This window comes from Sus scrofa, chromosome 6 (genome assembly GCF_054392235.1).
Source record: "Sus scrofa isolate SSC_HxYL_T2T_F1_AM1 chromosome 6, Sscrofa_HxYL_maternal_Yorkshire_Landrace_v2.0, whole genome shotgun sequence".
NCBI classification, from domain to species: Eukaryota; Metazoa; Chordata; class Mammalia; order Artiodactyla; family Suidae; genus Sus; species Sus scrofa.
In genome coordinates, this window is record NC_139388.1 from 28,929,386 (window position 1) to 28,945,920 (window position 16,535).

General features: G+C 39.9%; 2 protein-coding genes across 16 annotated transcripts in view; both read right to left on the reverse strand.

Moving 5' to 3' along the window:
• Positions 1-16,535, reverse strand: part of TK2 (thymidine kinase 2) — a 1,024,677-nt gene that overhangs the window by 287,842 nt on the left and 720,300 nt on the right. The gene's annotated exons all lie outside the window — the stretch shown is intronic.
• NAE1 (NEDD8 activating enzyme E1 subunit 1) overlaps positions 1-16,535 on the reverse strand; it is a 28,675-nt gene that overhangs the window by 3,783 nt on the left and 8,357 nt on the right. For 14 of the 15 annotated variants that reach the window (XR_014805755.1, XR_014805753.1, XR_014805754.1 and 11 more), the window contains exons 8-17: positions 14,565-14,674; positions 12,317-12,379; positions 12,046-12,109; positions 11,341-11,432; positions 8,928-8,987; positions 8,705-8,838; positions 6,404-6,479; positions 6,042-6,081; positions 3,922-4,008; positions 3,351-3,443 (exon numbers count right to left, since the gene is read on the reverse strand). Coding sequence is in view for 2 of the 15 variants with exons in the window: in XM_084960043.1 (XP_084816169.1) it covers positions 3,351-3,443; positions 3,922-4,008; positions 6,042-6,081; positions 6,404-6,479; positions 8,705-8,838; positions 8,928-8,987; positions 11,341-11,432; positions 12,046-12,109; positions 12,317-12,379; positions 14,565-14,674 (819 nt within the window). In the remaining 13 variants the exon portion in view is untranslated. Of the gene's footprint in view, positions 1-3,350; positions 3,444-3,921; positions 4,009-6,041; positions 6,082-6,403; positions 8,049-8,414; positions 8,839-8,927; positions 8,988-11,340; positions 11,433-12,045; positions 12,110-12,316; positions 12,380-14,564; positions 14,675-16,535 lie in introns of all 15 variants that reach the window. The other variant, XR_014805756.1, reaches the window with a different exon arrangement.

Here is a 16,535-nt window from a genome sequence, read left to right on the forward strand (position 1 = left end):
AGTTGGTGCTCAGTAATTATTTGATAGAATTCAATGAATGAGAAAGTAATGTCCTATTTATACCATTTACAGAAATTATGGTGTTTATTACTCATTTCCAGAAGATTAAATGACGCTGAGGACATAAAGTTAAAATAGGCAGCACTTACTGAGCATTAATAGATGTGGACATTGTTCTAACCATCACATATATATTAATTCATTTAATCCTAAGAACACTATGAAGCAGGCACTATTATTATCTTCATTTTACAGATAGGAAAATTGAGGCACAGAGGAGTTACTTAGCTCAAAAGTAGCAAAACTGAGATATGACCACATGCAGTTTGTTTTTTGGGGTTTTTTTTTTTTTGGTCTTTTTTTTAGGGCCACATCCGCAGCATATGGAGGTTTCCAGGCTACGGGTTGAATGGGAGCTGTAGCTGAAGGCCTACGTCACAGCCACAGCAACGCGGGATCCAAGCTGTATCTGCGGCCTACACTGCAGCTCACAAGAACGCTGGATCCTTCACCCACTGAGTAAGATTCGTTTCTGCTGAGCCATGACAAGAACTCTTTTTTTTCCCCCCACGCAGTTCTTAATGATTAAAATATGGTGTCTCCAAAGGTAAGCTATTATCACTACTGGAAGGAATAATATCCAAGTATTATTAAATAACATCAATATTTTTAAACACCTCTAGTTTGAAAGTATTATCACTCCTCCTTCTCAAAATGGCAGCATCCACCCTTTATTAAGTACTTATAAAATACTAGGCAGTAGGTGCGCCCCTAAAAAGACAAAAAATAAAATAAAATACTAGGCAGTGTGTTATGTGATTTTCATACATCATGTAGCTAACCCTCACAAATCTAATAGAACAGGAATTCCCATCGTGGCTCAGTGGTTAACGAATCCAACTAGGAACCATGAGGTTTCGGGTTCGATCCCTGGCTTCGCTCAGTGGGTTAAGAATCTGGCATTGCCATGAGCTGTGGTGTAGGTCACAGATGTGGCTTGGATCTGGCATTGCTGTGGCTGTGGCATAGGCTGGCGGCTACAGCTCCAATTAGACCCCTAGCCTGGGACCCTCCATATGCCACAGGTGCGGCCCTAGAAAAGACAAAAACAAAACAAAACAAAAACAAATCGAATAGAGCAGATACTATTAGCATCATATCATACTGAAAGAACTGAGACTTGGAGGGAAATAGTGACTCAATAAAGATCAATAGATTCAACTGATAGAATGTGGATTTGAATCTAGGTTTAATTCCAAAGCCTGTGTTCTATGTAACAGCTAATTTCCCAAGGTGGCTCCACCATGAACACCTCTTCATGCCCTCATGTAGTCCCCTTTCACTGTTTTTCTAAATTAATGTGTAGTTGATTTACAATGCTGTGCCATCCCCTTTCACTCTTAAGGTCTAACGTGGACCTATGAAGCCAACAGAACATGGCATAAGTGCTGCTGTGTGACTTCCAAGGCCAAGTCATAAAAAGCCTTGTACCTTCCACCTGGGTCTTTGGAATGTTAACTCTGGGGAAGGCAGCTACTATGTAAGAAATCTAGGACTGCCAGGCTAGAAAGGAAGCCTCAGCTGACCATATGAAGAGATGCCAGCAGCTGCAGATATCCCAACTAAAGTGCCACACATGTGAGTATGCTTTCTTGGATGTCTATCTCAGTCAAGCTTTCAGAATGACTCCAGCCACAGGTCATTCCATGAGATCCCTTTCCCCCCATGAGAACTGCCTAACAGAACCCAGCCAATCCACACACAAGACAGAATAATTGATTGTTCTAAACTACTAAGTTTGGGGGTGGTTTGCTATGTAAGAGATAACCAAAAATACACCTTCACCAAACAAAACAAATAAAGCAACATATATTTGGTATTTATTCCTTTTCCTTTTTCTGGTAAGCTTGCTCATTAAGATTATAACTCAGAGGTTCCCGTCGTGGCGCAGTGGTTAACGAATCCGACTAGGAACCATGAGGTTTCGGGTTCGGTCCCTGCCCTTGCTCAGTGGGTTAACGATCCGGCGTTGCCGTGAGCTGTGGTATAGGTTGCAGACACGGCTCGGATCCCGCATTGCTGTGGCTCTGGCGTAGGCCGGTGGCTACAGCTCCGATTCGATCCCTAGCCCGGGAACCTCCATATGCCCTGGAGCGGCCCAAAGAAATAGTAAAAAGACAAAAAAAAAAAAATTATAACTCAGTGGGTATACTACATCAGTTTAGGCAACAGGTTTCATTTTTTAAATTTTTTTATTTTTTAGGACCACATTTGCAGCATGTAGAAGTTCCCAGACTAGGGGTCGAATCGGGAGATAGAGCTGCCTGTCTATACCACAGCCGCAGCAACACCAGATCCGAGCTGCATCTGCAGCCTACACTGAAGCTTGCAGCAACACCAGATCCTTAACCCACTGAATGAGACCAGGGAGTGAACCTGAATCCTCATGGATGCTAGTCAGGTTCTTAACCTGCTGAGCCATGACAGGAACTCAGGGCAAGAGGTTTTATGATACAGCTAGAATGTCCTGATATACAACAATTCTGAACAATTAAAACTATCACCTTAGGGAGTCCCCATCGTGGCTCAATGGTTAACGAATCTGACTAGGAACCATGAGGTTTTGGGTTCGATCCCTGGCCTTGTTCTGTGGGTTAAGGATCCGGTGTTGCTGTGAGCTGTGGTGTAGGTCGCAGATGTGGCTCAGATCTTGCGTTGCTGTGGCTCTGGCGTAGGCTGGCAGCTACAGCTCTGATTAGACCTCTAGCCTGGGAACCTCCATATGTCACGGGTGTGCCCTAAAAAAGAAAAAAAAAAAAAAAAAAATTATCATCTTAATAAAGACATTCTAGGCAACTGAAGATCTTTGAACATACGCCAATTCCCCAATTACCACATTTACAGATAACAAAAAACAGATAATAAGCAAAGAAACATCTTTGGAGTTCTCAGTTCATAACTCACTGGCATACTTCCTATGGCTCTTCCACTCCACTAAATCAAACTCAGTGTGAGTCTTGGAAGAAAACTGTAGAAGCTGACAGGAAAAAAGGCTTTATTCTACACACATTCAACCAACATTTCTGAACTCTGTAACAGTTCAGAATTAAAAAATATTTGCAACTGGCTACACTTAAAACACAGACAGTTTAAAAAAAAAAAAAAAAGTGGAAAAAAAAGAAATGAAACAAATAGTATTGCCTCACTGAGATGAACCAGGTAGTAAATTGACTACAGCATGAATTCAAGCATCACTACCGTAAACACCTTAAGAACACTTTAAGATTTCATTCCATTCAAGTATTTATTTACGATTTTATTGTATTTGATAAGTGTATTGCTTTTCTTACCTGGGTATCTACCATGCTGTTTATGAAATCTATCAACAGCCCGTAACATTAAGTATAATACTATCTCACTATCTGGATTGTCCATGCTGGAAACTGAAAGGAAAAAAGAATCTCAGTAGCATCTGGATAATTCATGACATAAAAACAAAATGACTGAATTTACTATATACTCAGGTTTTAGAATACAAGGCAATTCTATCACAAAATTTAAATATGTTGTGATGGTAAAATAGAAAATGATAAATAACAGTAAAACAAAGGGAGAAAAATTACTAAGATGAAACCCAATGGCCTTCTGAACTATTAGCTATGGTCATAAAATCTTTACTAAAGTAGTAACATGCTGACTTTAGCTCTTCTACATATCACACAACTTAATGACCTAAATATGATTTTATGTATATATTAAGTTTCATATTTTGAAATGATGACCACTTGGATTGGTTTATAGAATAAAAATCACAGTATAAGTATTTACATTATCCTTTATATTATCACCATTCAATTATACACAAAATATTTACACCCTTAAAATTAATTACTAACCTAGCATCAAAAGGTTATTACTTACTAATTTCATCCTTGTTAACTGTATCCAAGCCATATTCTTCAGCTAAGGACCGACATCTTACCACTCGAAGAAATGCGGAATTGCTGCCTGAATACAGGAAAGACATTATGGAAGTAAATGGTCAAGACACATAAATATCCTGAATCACAAATCACTTAAAGAACAGGAACTTTTGGGAGTTCCCATCGTGGCACAGTGGTTAATGAATCCAACTAGGAACCATGAGGTTGTGGGTTCAATCCCTGGCCTTGCTCAGTGGGCTAAGGATCCAGTGTTGCCATGAGCTGTGGTGTGGGTCGCAGATCTCGAGTTGCTGTGGCTCTGGTGTAGGCTGGTGGCTACGGCTCCAATTAGACCCCTAGCCTGGGATCCTCCATATGCCACGGGAGCGGAACTTTTATGTATGGTCTTTACAGACAGGGAAATATGAATAAGTGTCTTCTATTTGGTTCTAATGGTTAGCAGAGAAGGCTTAGAACACAAGTCATCTTAAATCCATGTCCTTGACACTACAACCAGTTCAGCACTGAAGAAGTAGATGATGGTACCACTCTGAGCCACTCTGAGCCTGTTTTCATTTGTAAAGTGGAGATATATTCTTTTTTTTTTTTTTGCCTTTTTTTTTGCTATTTCTTGGGCCGCTCCCGCAGCATATGGAGGTTCCCGGGCTAGGGGTCCAATCGGAGCTGTAGCCACCAGCCTACGCCAGAGCCACAGCAACGCGGGATCCGAGCCGCGTCTGCAACCTACACCACAGCTCACGGCAACGCCAGATCGTTACCCCACTGAGCAAGGGCAGGGACCGAACCCACAACCTCATGGTTCCTAGTCGGATTCATTAACCATTAACCACTTAAAAAAAGGGAACTCCCTTTTTTTTTTTTTTTTTTTTTTGTCTTTTTTTTGGAGATATATTCTTTACCTTTGAGTTATTCTGTGGATTAAAATTGCAAGTGTGTAGAGTACATACCTAGCAGAAAGCCTGATAGGGCTCAATGAATAGTACTGAAAAAAATATTGTTTTTTAAATGTTACCAGTTGCAAATAGTGTTTGATTCTAACTATTAGAATTGTCTATATTCTGAGTATACCATAAGGCTTAAAAAAAAATTGTATTAAGGAAATTTTCAAACATATCCCAACAGAGACCAAAGTAAAAAAATTCTCAAATATCCAACATCCAGCTTTTTTTGTTTGTTTGTTTGTTTTTTTTGTTTTTTAGGGCTGCACCCATGGCATATGGAAGTTCCCAGGCCAGAGGTTGAATCAGAGGTGCAGCCTTTGGCCTACGCCACAGCCACAGCCACATCAGACCCTAGCTGCGTCTGCGACCTACACCACAGCTCATAGCAATGCCGGATCCTTAATCCACTAAGCAAGCCCAGGGATCATGGATCCCAGTCGAGTTAGTTAGCCACTGAGATATGAAGGGAACTCCCCAACATCCAGCTTTTAATTTGGTATCACTAATGCATAACACCAATGGACAAATAAGGTGCAAGATTAGTAGTGGAACAAAACATTAAAACTAAGCCTAAACAATTACAGTTGAAGAGTCATGAAATGGATAATTTGGGTAAAAATATTTTAAAGATAGATAACATACAATTATTACATGTAAAACAATTTTACTACTCTTTAACTCTTAAAATGCTTTGGGCCTACTTAGGAATTATCAAGACCCTAAGAGCCTAGCCACTCTGAAACCAGATGGCAAAATTCTTAATTCTATCACAGTCATTTAACACTGATCAAAATAAGTATTTAAACCAATACTGTCAAGATACATGTGACTCAGGACTTCACCTCTCAAGTCTTCAGGTAAAACTTTCCCCAATTATTTAAAATAAGCTGAAAATAATTCTGTATTACTGATAATTTTCAATTAATTGATCTTCATGTCTTTATAGCATTGTCATAGATAGATATGCTCTATCTCTGACCAATGTTAGAATACCCTATTTATTATGAGAAAAAGAAAACCTTACCCAGTAATTATCTATAGCAATACCACTAAGAAATGGAAAATTTTTAATTTCAGTCATTTAAAATTCCTGGGAACATTTCCCATGGCACATTTTTATCAAGCAACATAAGGAAATTAATTCAAGGGGACTTACAGAGCAATTTTAATTCTTTCTCTGAAATGGATTCTGGTGCCTGTAAAGAGATAAATACAGGTTTTGCTCCAGTATAAAGGAAGATTAACAGAGGGTACAGCACATGGCCAATCACTGTTATCCAGGGAGGGTTTCTCCAAGAGCTGGGAAAGCACTGTGAAAACACCTTGTTTCCTTATGACAGGCCTGCTCTTTAGGCAATCGAGAGAGCCCTCTGAAGCAGCTCTGAGCCAGTGGCACCACCTCTCTCAAAGTCTTTTCTGGCTGCAATTATGCAACACAATCAGGCCTATATAGAGCTGTACAGGCTATATATACCAGCCTATATAGAGCTGTACAAAGATAGTGGCCCAGCGCCTTACCTGGCCTATTGACTGCAGCAATTTGGCAACATGATTACCCACCGCAGCAGCATCTTTCTTTGCTTTTTCACGGTAACTAGAAAAGAACAATAAAAACTTAACAAACTTAAAAAAAATTTTTTTGGCTGCACTCGCAGCTTATGGAAGTTCCCAGGCCAGGGACTAAATCTGAGCTGCAGCTGCAACCTCTACCACAGCTGCAGCAATGCTGGATCTTTAACCCACCATGCTAAGCTAGGGATCAAACCTGCACCTCAGCAGCTATCCAAGCTGCTACAGAGACAACACCAGGCCCTTAACCTGCTGTGTCACAATGGAAATTCCAAAAAAATTTTTTAATTAAAAAAATATATTTTGGGGGGCCATGGCATGCAACAGCTTGGTGTGGGATCTCAGTTCTCAACCAAGGATTGAACCTGGGGCACAGTGGTGAAGGCACTAAATCCTAACTACCAGACTACTGCGGAATGCTCAAAAAATTTTTTAATTACCAAATTTAAGTATCACCGTGAAACAAAAAAGGTCTTTTTCATGAAAAAATACTGATTTAGCAATATATGAAATGTGAAAATGCTATGGAAATGTTACCAGCAGCATATGTTAGTGGTTGGTGATGGATTCTTAGACTCACCTAATACCTGAGCTCCCTATATAATTAATAGCACCTAACTTCAAAACTGTCCTCCTAGAGGGATCCATGATCCTTGCTTCTCTGACAGAGGACCTAAAAAAAGTATGTTACAAAAAAATGTGATTATTTAATCTCCTTGAAGTCAAGCCCAAGGAAAGTTAAATACTTCAAAACTGTCCATCTACAAATTTATATGAAACTTTCCTATTTACACTTTCACCCTTTAGAATTGATTTGACTACCTCTAACATGAGGTCACAGGTCTTTCCTCAATTGACTTTTCCCAAGTTTTAAGTAGCTGAACTTTTAGGCTAGATTAACAAAGATTTTTTGTTAGAGAATGGCTGAGGTGAAGAGTGCAATATGTCTAGGAAACAGAGATCCTCTGTGTGACACTATCTGGGCCTTGAAGAAACCAAGCCAATGGACCTGGATTCATTAGCACCATGCCCGAACTACACAAGGGTAACATCCATTGAGACTCATCCTTATGACAGTCTATCTGGGTTCGAGCTAATGATACCTGGATAGCAGGTGTCTACCTATCGTCATGAACTCTTTAAATTATGAAACATTAATGATAAAAAACTCATCTAAACTAAAGGCTTCAAAGTTTTAAGTTACAGATGAAAGACAGTATAGGGTCATGGTTAAGAGTACAGAGCTGGGTTTCATGATTCAAATCTTAGTTCTGTCATTTGCCAGCTGTCTGACCCTGAATAAATTACCTTTTCTATGCCTGTTTTCTCACCTGTAAAGCTGGGACAATAACAGTATCTCTATCATAGGGCTATGGTGAATATTAAATTAGGTAATACACAGAACAGTTCACAACACAGACTTAAGTGCTCAAATGTTAGTGGTTTTTTATTTTTGTTTTTTGGTCTTTTTTTAGGGCACACCCATGGCCTATAGAAGTTCCCAGGCCTAGGGTGGAATTGGAGCAGCAGCTGCCCGTCTACGCCACAACCACAGCCACCCAGATCTGAGCCACATTTGCGATTTACACCACAGCTCACGGCAGTGCCGGATCCTTAACCCACTGAGTGACGCCAGGGAATGAACCCTTGTACTCATGGATACTAGTTGGGTTCATTACCGCTGAGCCATGACGAGATCTCAAATGTTAGGTTTTATCTCGAATGAGGAAAGAAAAAAAATCTGACCTCCAGGAGTATATGGGAACTCTCTGCACTTTCTGCCCAATTTTGCTATGAATGTAAAACTATTCTAAAAAATAAAATTTTGGGGAGTTCCCATTGTGGCGCAGTGGTTGACGAATCCGACTGGGAACCATGAGGTTTCGGGTTCGATCCCTGGCCTTGCTCAGTGGGTTAAGGATCCGGCGTTGCTGTGAGCTGTGGTGTAGGTCGCAGACACAGCTTGGATCCCGAGTTGCTGTGGCTCTGGTGTAGGCCGGTGGCTACAGCTCCAATTAGACCCCTAGCCTGGGAACCTCCCATATGCCGCGGGAGCGGCCCAAGAAATGGCAAAAAAGAAAATAAAATTTTTTTTTAAATTCTGCCCCCTAAGTTTTTTACCTTGTTTTTAAAGCAATGCAATTATAACAGACTTCCTCTTGATTTCTGGTAGACTGATAAAAATTATGTTCACCTCTAATAGAAACAGTTTAATTTTTCTGTTACATAGTTTGCAAAGAGCTGACTCACACATTTTGCAGTTTTATATATTTGCCTGAATCTGCAATCATATCAGGAATTGTGCCTCGAACAGGTAAATTTCCTTGACCCTCTTTGGCCACAAATTCCTTTAAGGCACGAGCTAAAATCCAAAACGTCGGAGTCTGAAAGAAGAAAAAAAAAAATGAATATGAAGTGGCATTTGACCTGAAGGTTAAGGTGGCATTATTTTTACTTTTTTTGTTGTTGTTACCTGTTTGGTGATATTTACGCAGCGATCATCATTAAATATATCTTCAATACTGCTTGGGATCTAACAAAGGAACACAAAACATTTACTCACACTAAGAATTTGCCCACCTGTATTTTCACTGCAATTTCCCAAATCGATTCAAGTACAAACTTGTAATTTGTTTCCACTTTTACTCAGATGGACCTTTGCTGAGGAAAGAGTCAATGGATGAAAGTCCCCTCCTGCCCATTGCTGTTAGCATTAAAGACTGACCTATTCTCTTACATCATAAATGGAGGAAAGAGGAGCCTAAGTAAATCTTATTAGTTATATCTGAAGACAGAACAAAGATTACAGACATTAATACCAAGCTAGATTTGCAGTCCTTCATGTTTTTTCATTTTGTCAAAAATCTGCAACACTTAATTTTAGTTAGACACTGCTGAAAGAGACAGCCACTCTGACGCACATGAGATAAACTACTGAAATTGGAGGTTTTGTTTCTCTTGTTGTGCGGAAAAAAGAAATTTCTCACCGGTAACTCCTAACTGTTCTCTCTGATTCCACTCCCAGTCCCCTAGAGTCTTTTCTCCTCACAAGAGCCAAAATAGTTTTTCTAGAAATATAAATGAGGTCACTGCATTGCCCTGCTCAAAACACTTCAGTGGCCTGCAAGGCTTTTAGGATTGGGCCCTTCTGCCTCTCCAAACTTAAATTCCTCTACCACTTTCCCCCTTGTTCGCATCACTCCAATCACACTGGCTTTCATACCAATCCTTGAGAAATGCCAAGTGTCGTTTCACTTCTGGGCCTCTGCACATGTGCATCCTCCAGATCTCTGCATGTCCATTCACGGAGGTTTCTGCTTAAACACATCTCTTTTGAGAGTCTCCCTGGCCCCTTCTGATCCCAGACCCCTCCCCCATCATACTTAACTCTGTTGTTCTGCTCTAATTTTTTTCACAGCAGCTGGTACATTTATCTGTTTCCTTAGTTCACTGTATCCCAACCATGAGAACACATGGTTTAATTTTTTTTTAATTGGAATGAATTTCACATTCAGTGAAATGCACAAAGCTTTATGTACAATTTAATGTGTTTTGATAACTATATGTATACTTTCAATCATCACTTCAAATGAAACATAGAAAATTTTCATGACCCCAGAAAACTGTGTGAGTACAGGTTGCAGAGCACAGACTTTTTTTTTTTGGTCACACCCACAGCATATGGAAGTTCCCAGGCCAGAGACTGGAATCCCAGCTGCAGCTGTGACCTAAGCCACCACCACAGAGACAATGCCAGATCCTTAACCCACTGAACAGCAGGAACCCTGGAGCACACACTTTTAATAACGTAGCAATACTACCTCATCAACTCCAAGAAGTTTGCAATAACAGCTTAAGTGCTTTCCTAACTTGAAAAGCAAAATTTTTTGCTGTTTCTTTTATTGGAACACCAGCGGCATAAGGAAGTTCCTGGGCTAGAGAATCAAATCTGAGCCACAAATGTGCCACAGATGAGGCAATGCTGGGTCCTTAACTCTCTGCACTGGGACAGGAATCCAAGCTGTGTGCTGCCACAGAGACAATATCCACTGCACCACAGTGGGAACTCTGCTGTTTTAAATTATAAGAAGAGTCTAACTTAAACTACCAGTTCTATTATTCTAAAGTTTCCCCCAAAACTCACTGGCCAGACTTTAAGAACAAAACAAAACAAAGGGCATCTAAATTGAGTTACTATCCAAGTATGTTTTAAAGTACACAATGTCATTAAGAACATCTTCCAATATACCCAAATAACTACTTTCAAAAGCAAATGCAGGGTAGATTTAACTTTTCTGGCAACACTATTTTGGAGCAGCAAAATATCACCCTCATTATATAATTCCTACCCGCAAACTATTAACTATTTACAAATCATGTACTTCAATTATATAAATCACTGCATCACTATTACATGAGGAAGCACTGACCTCCATTTTAACAAGGACAGTACAGAGTCTTATTAAAATAAGATTCAAGCCATTTCATAGATATTAATTTCTAACCAACTACACAATTTTTTTTTCTGTCTTTTTGCCATTTCCTGGGCCACTTCTGTGGCATATGGAGGTTCCCAGGCTAGGGGTCGAATAGGAGCTGTAGCCACCAGCCTACACCGGAGCCACAGCAACACGGGATCCGAGCCGAGTCTGCAACCTACACCACAGCTCACGGCAACGCCAGATCCTTAACCCACTGAGCAAGGCGAGGGATCGAACCCGCAACCTCATGGTTCCTGTCAGATTCGTTAACCACTGAGCCACGATGGGAACTCCCCAACTACGCAATTTGAAAAATATTAACTTTAAATCTAAAATCAACCATTTCACCTATGAGGACTTCAACAAACACCTTTCATATGTGAATACCTCAGCAGCTCTAAATACCTGAGTTGTATTTAGTGCTGTGTTCACATTTTTAATAGCTTCTTCAAAATTCTCTTCATCTTCTGGAGTCCCATTTTCATTCTTTAAAATTCCTATTAAAATAGAAATTGATTAGCAAACAACAGCCCCTTTCTTTTCACACTCCCTCTCCTCCCAACATTATGTATATAACCTTATCAGATTCTGAAGGAAGGACTGGATGTTGAACCTTAAGAAGAAACACAGCTAATCACTGGTTACTCTTTTTTTTTTTTTTTTAGGGTTGTATATGGTATATTGAGGTTGTATATAGAGGTTCCCAGGCGAGGGGTCCAATCAGAGCAACAGCTGCCAGCCTATACCACAGCTACAGCAACACAGGATCTGAGCTGTGCCTGCAACCTGCACCACAGCTCACGGTGACGCCATATTCTTAACCCACCAAGCAAGTCCAGGGATCAAACCCACAACACCGTGGTTCCTAGTTGGATTCATTTCCACTGCGCCACGACAGGAATTCCTTTTTCTTTCTTTCTTTTTTGTTTTTTGTTTGTTTGTTTGTTATTCTTAAAACTATACAAGGAGTGGCTCCTTAACCTCCCATAAGGAAAATAAAAGCTCAAGATGGCATCACTAACAAAGGTGTTGTCAGAAATCCAACAGCCATTAACCTCAAGCAATCTGCTTTTCAAGCTTTATACAACATTTAATCACATCCCATATTACCTTGCCTAATCAAATCTCTGAAGTCTTCTTTTTCTTTATACGTTTTAGGTATTCGTCCATTTGTCTAAATTGGGTTAAAATTTTTTTAAACCAGTTAGAAAAACTCAAAATATGAAAACTGAGAGCCCAAAGATTCCCCCAACCTCCCACCCACATGAGATTTCATTAGCAAGGGAAAAAAATCAACCTCCTCCCCCTCCAATGAAATCCTTTGTAATAAATTGAAAAAATATAGTCACGTACAAATTTATTTTTTTAAGAAAGGACATACTTCACTATACCACTGTGCTAGATATTTAGCAACGATCACAATCCATGGAGTGTGGCTATGATCCTAAAAATAAAACAGCCAAAGAAAATATCAACATAGTTAACATTTATTCTTCACTATACAATATCATTTTCAACAAATTCAACAATATTTATTCAATTCGGTTAAATAAAACCAAAGGAAATATCAATATCATTAACATTTATTCTTCATGATACCATATCATTTTCAACAAATTCAACAATATTTATTCAGAAATATTTACATCCCTCAATATATGTGGAATAACGAACAGAAGGAAATTAACTGGGTGAATAAAAAACTGCTTTGGAGTTCCCGTTGTGGCTCAGTGGTTAACGAATCCGACTAGGAACCATGAGATTGCGGATTCCATCCCTGGCCTTGCTCAGTGGGTTAAGGATCCGGCACTGTTTTAGAGGCACTGTTCAATTTACTCTTAATATGGCAGGTATGTCTATGACTGTCATGTCAGGATAACGACTGTCTCCATTTTACCATTAATAAACCAGTCTCAGAGACTGCTACCAAAAAATTAAAGTCAACTATATATATATATATATATATATATATATATATATCTATTTATTTATTTATTTATTTATTTTTTTTTTTTTTCCTTTTTAGGGCCACATACGCGGCAATATGGAGGTTCCCAGGCTAGGGATTGAATCAGAGCTACAGCTGCAGGCCTACACCACAGCCACTTGGGATCCAAGCTGAGTCTACAACCTACACCATGGCTCATGGCAATGCCAGATCCTTAACCCACTGAGTGAGGCCAGGGATCAAACCTGCAACCTCATGGTTCCTAGCTGGATTCATTCCGCTGTGCCACGACAGGAACTCCAAGCTCAAACATTTTTATTTCAGATATAAATCCTACAATAAGGAAAAAGGATCATTTCTATGTTTTCTGATGAACCAAATACCTGAATTTTAATTAACATGTAGGTAGGAAAATGTATTTATACTCCTTAAAGTGTATGGTCTGCTATAAATATCATGATTTCTAAAACAAAATATGTGGTTGCCTTGGTAATTCTCAAACACAAGTAAGTTTCAAAAGGAGTCAATTTCAACAAACACCCACCTAAATTCAAACTATTTTTAAAAGTACATATATTTATTTAGGAAAGGGCCATGAAGAGGGCTTCTGGGTTAACATATGTTAATGTCCAATTTCTTGACCTGGGTGTTGATCACACAGGTTATGTTCAGCTAATGTAATTTTCTTCAATAAAAAAGGTTTTTAGGGAGTTCCCATCATGGCTCAGTGGAAACGAATCTGACTAGCATCCATGAGGTTGCAGGTTTGATCCCTGGCCTCGCTCAGTGGGTTAAGCCATGAGCTGTGGCATAGGTTGCAGACATGGCTCGGATCCCATGTTGCTGTGACTGTGGTGTAGGCCAGCGGCTACAGTTCTGATTAGAACCCTAGTCTGGGAACCTCCACATGCCTCAGGTGCAGCCCTAAAAAAGCAAAAAGGTTTTTAAATTTGGGGGAAAAAAATAGATATATTTAAAACAAATTAGGTATAATGTCGTTACTATGGAACCTGGATGACAGGAATATGAAGATTTATAGTATTTCCTCACTTTTTTTCTTTTGTCTTCTGTCTTTTTAGGGCCACACCCGTGGCATATGGAGGTTCCCAGGCTAGGGGTCTAATCAGAGTTGTTGGTGCTGGCTTACACCAGAGCTACAGCAATGCCAGATCCAAGCCATGTCTGCGACATACACCAACAGCTTACGGGAATGCGGGATCCTTAACCCACTAAGTGAGGCCAGGGATCGATCCCGCAACCTCCCGCTTCCTAGTCGGATTCACTTCCACTGTGCCAAGACGGGAACTCCCTATTTCCTCACTTTTTAATTCAAAAATATATATTTTAAAAAAAGGGTTTAAGGAGTTCTCTTCGTGGCGCAGTGGTTAATGAATCTGACTAGGAACCATGAGGTTGTGGGTTCGATCCCTGCCCCTGCTCAGCGGGTTAACGATCTGGCGTTGCCGTGAGCTGTGGTGTAGGTTGCAGACGTGGCTCGGATCCCGCGTTGCTGTGGCTCTGGCATAGGCCAGGGGCTACAGCTCCAATTCGACCCCTAGCCTGGGAACCTCCATATGCCGCGGGAGCGGCCCAAAGAAATAGCAAAAATACAAAAAAAAAAAAAAAAAAAAAAAAAGGTTTTAAATCTACCTATAAATGGAAGGTCACATATACTACCAACCTTTTTTTCCATACGATCCAAATCATAAGACTGAAAATGCTCTCTCAGTTCAGGAAATGGCTTATCCAGTCGAAGATCCTCTAATGCATTATCTGGATGAGATTCAATTACTGTGAAATAAATAATCCCAAAAGATAAACTTACTTCTTTAGTGATACTGCTGGTAATATACTGCATTATAAGAACCTAAGAAATATGTAATTTTATTTTATTTATTTATTTTTCTTTTTCAGGTGTTCCTGTGGCATATGGAAGTTACCGAGCCAGGGATCGAATCTGAGCTGGAGCTGTGACATATGCAGCAATTCTGGATGCTTAACCAACTACGCCGGGCCTGGGGATCGAACCTATACCTCCACAGGGACAAGTCGGATCATTAACCTACTGCACCACAGCAGGAACTCCAGGAAGTAAGTAATTTTAAATGGGCATAGGGCCTACACATTTTTCACTTTGTTTTGTTTACTTAGTTAAGTGTAAATATATACATGAATTTACATTTTACTAAATGCACAAATCATAAGAGGACTACAGTTTCAATAAAAGTAAAACCAAGATTCCTTCAGTGCATTAGTTTCTTGTTAATACAATTGAAGAAGATCAAAATTGAAAAAGATCAAAACAGGTAAAAATACATATTCAGATAGCACCTAACAACCTACCCTTCCTCCTTCTGTGGTCTTCAATAGACAGCATCACCACCTACCTAAGACCTCTTCCCTAGAAATGTGATGGTCATCCTTGACTTCAAGCTTCCTTGGCCCTATCAGTCACTCCCCACATTCTGATGTCACTTCGAATACAGCTCTCCACATAAGGGAATATGGGAAAGTGTAATTTCAATAAGTGTTTAAGCTAGGCTCAGTTCTATCAATTGTTAGCTGTGTGACCTTAGGAAAATAACTTAATCTCTCTGTGCCTCAACATTCTTATAAAAAGCAGATAAAGAGTATCTACTTTATAAGGATTGGGGAAGATTAAATGAAATAATGCACATAAAAGCAGACACACAGCTAGCAATGTTAATCTTCGTTACCATCTACCACCTCTTCCACATCCTTGTAACATCTGCCCTCAGTTAGGGACTCTCACCTAGACCACTGAAAATCTCCTAAAAACAACCTTTGCCTCCAATATTTGCCTTTTCGAATCCATGCATTCTTCAATTGGGCTTCAAAGTAATCATTTAAAATAAATGCTTAGGAGTTCCTTGATGGCCTAGAGAGTTGAGGATCCAGCATTGTTCCTGTTGTGGCATCAGTTGGCTCCCTGGCATGGGAACTTTTGCATGTCACAGGCATGGCCAAAAAAAAAAAGGAGTTACTGTTGTGGTGCAGCAGAAACAAACTGATTAGTATCCATGAGGATGCAGGTTCAATCTCTGGTCTCACTCAGTGGGTTGGGGATCCGGTGTTGCTGTGAGCTGTGGTATAGGTCACAGACAGGCTCAGATCCCGAGTTGCTGTGGCTGTGGCTGTGGCTGGCAGCTACAGCTCCGATTCGACCCCTAGCCTGGGAACTCCCATATGCCTCAGGTGTGGTCCTAAAAAGCAAAAAAGAAAAAGTCCACACCACCAAAATGCTTATTACCCTGTCACTCTCCTACTTAACAACTCTTAAATGACCTTGCACCACTGCCAAAAGCTCATCCTCATCTGCCCAAGCAGATACCACTCTTCAGTGATGCTACCAATGCCAGTGACTATCATTGCACTAGCAGAGTACTTGGCTCAGAGCAATGCATGAGTACTGAATGAAAATTTTATGATGATTTAATATTAAAATTTTATAAGTAAAAGGACCTAAGCTGATGCAAGCCTGACTATCAATGACTTCAGTCTTCTATAACACTGTTTCCTTGGAACAGTAGTTAAGTAAATGCCTTGCTTGTTGTGTGGAATTATACCTAAATTGGGAGCCTAAGGCTTGTATAGGAATGGAACAGAAAACTGGTGAGGAAAAGGTGGCATG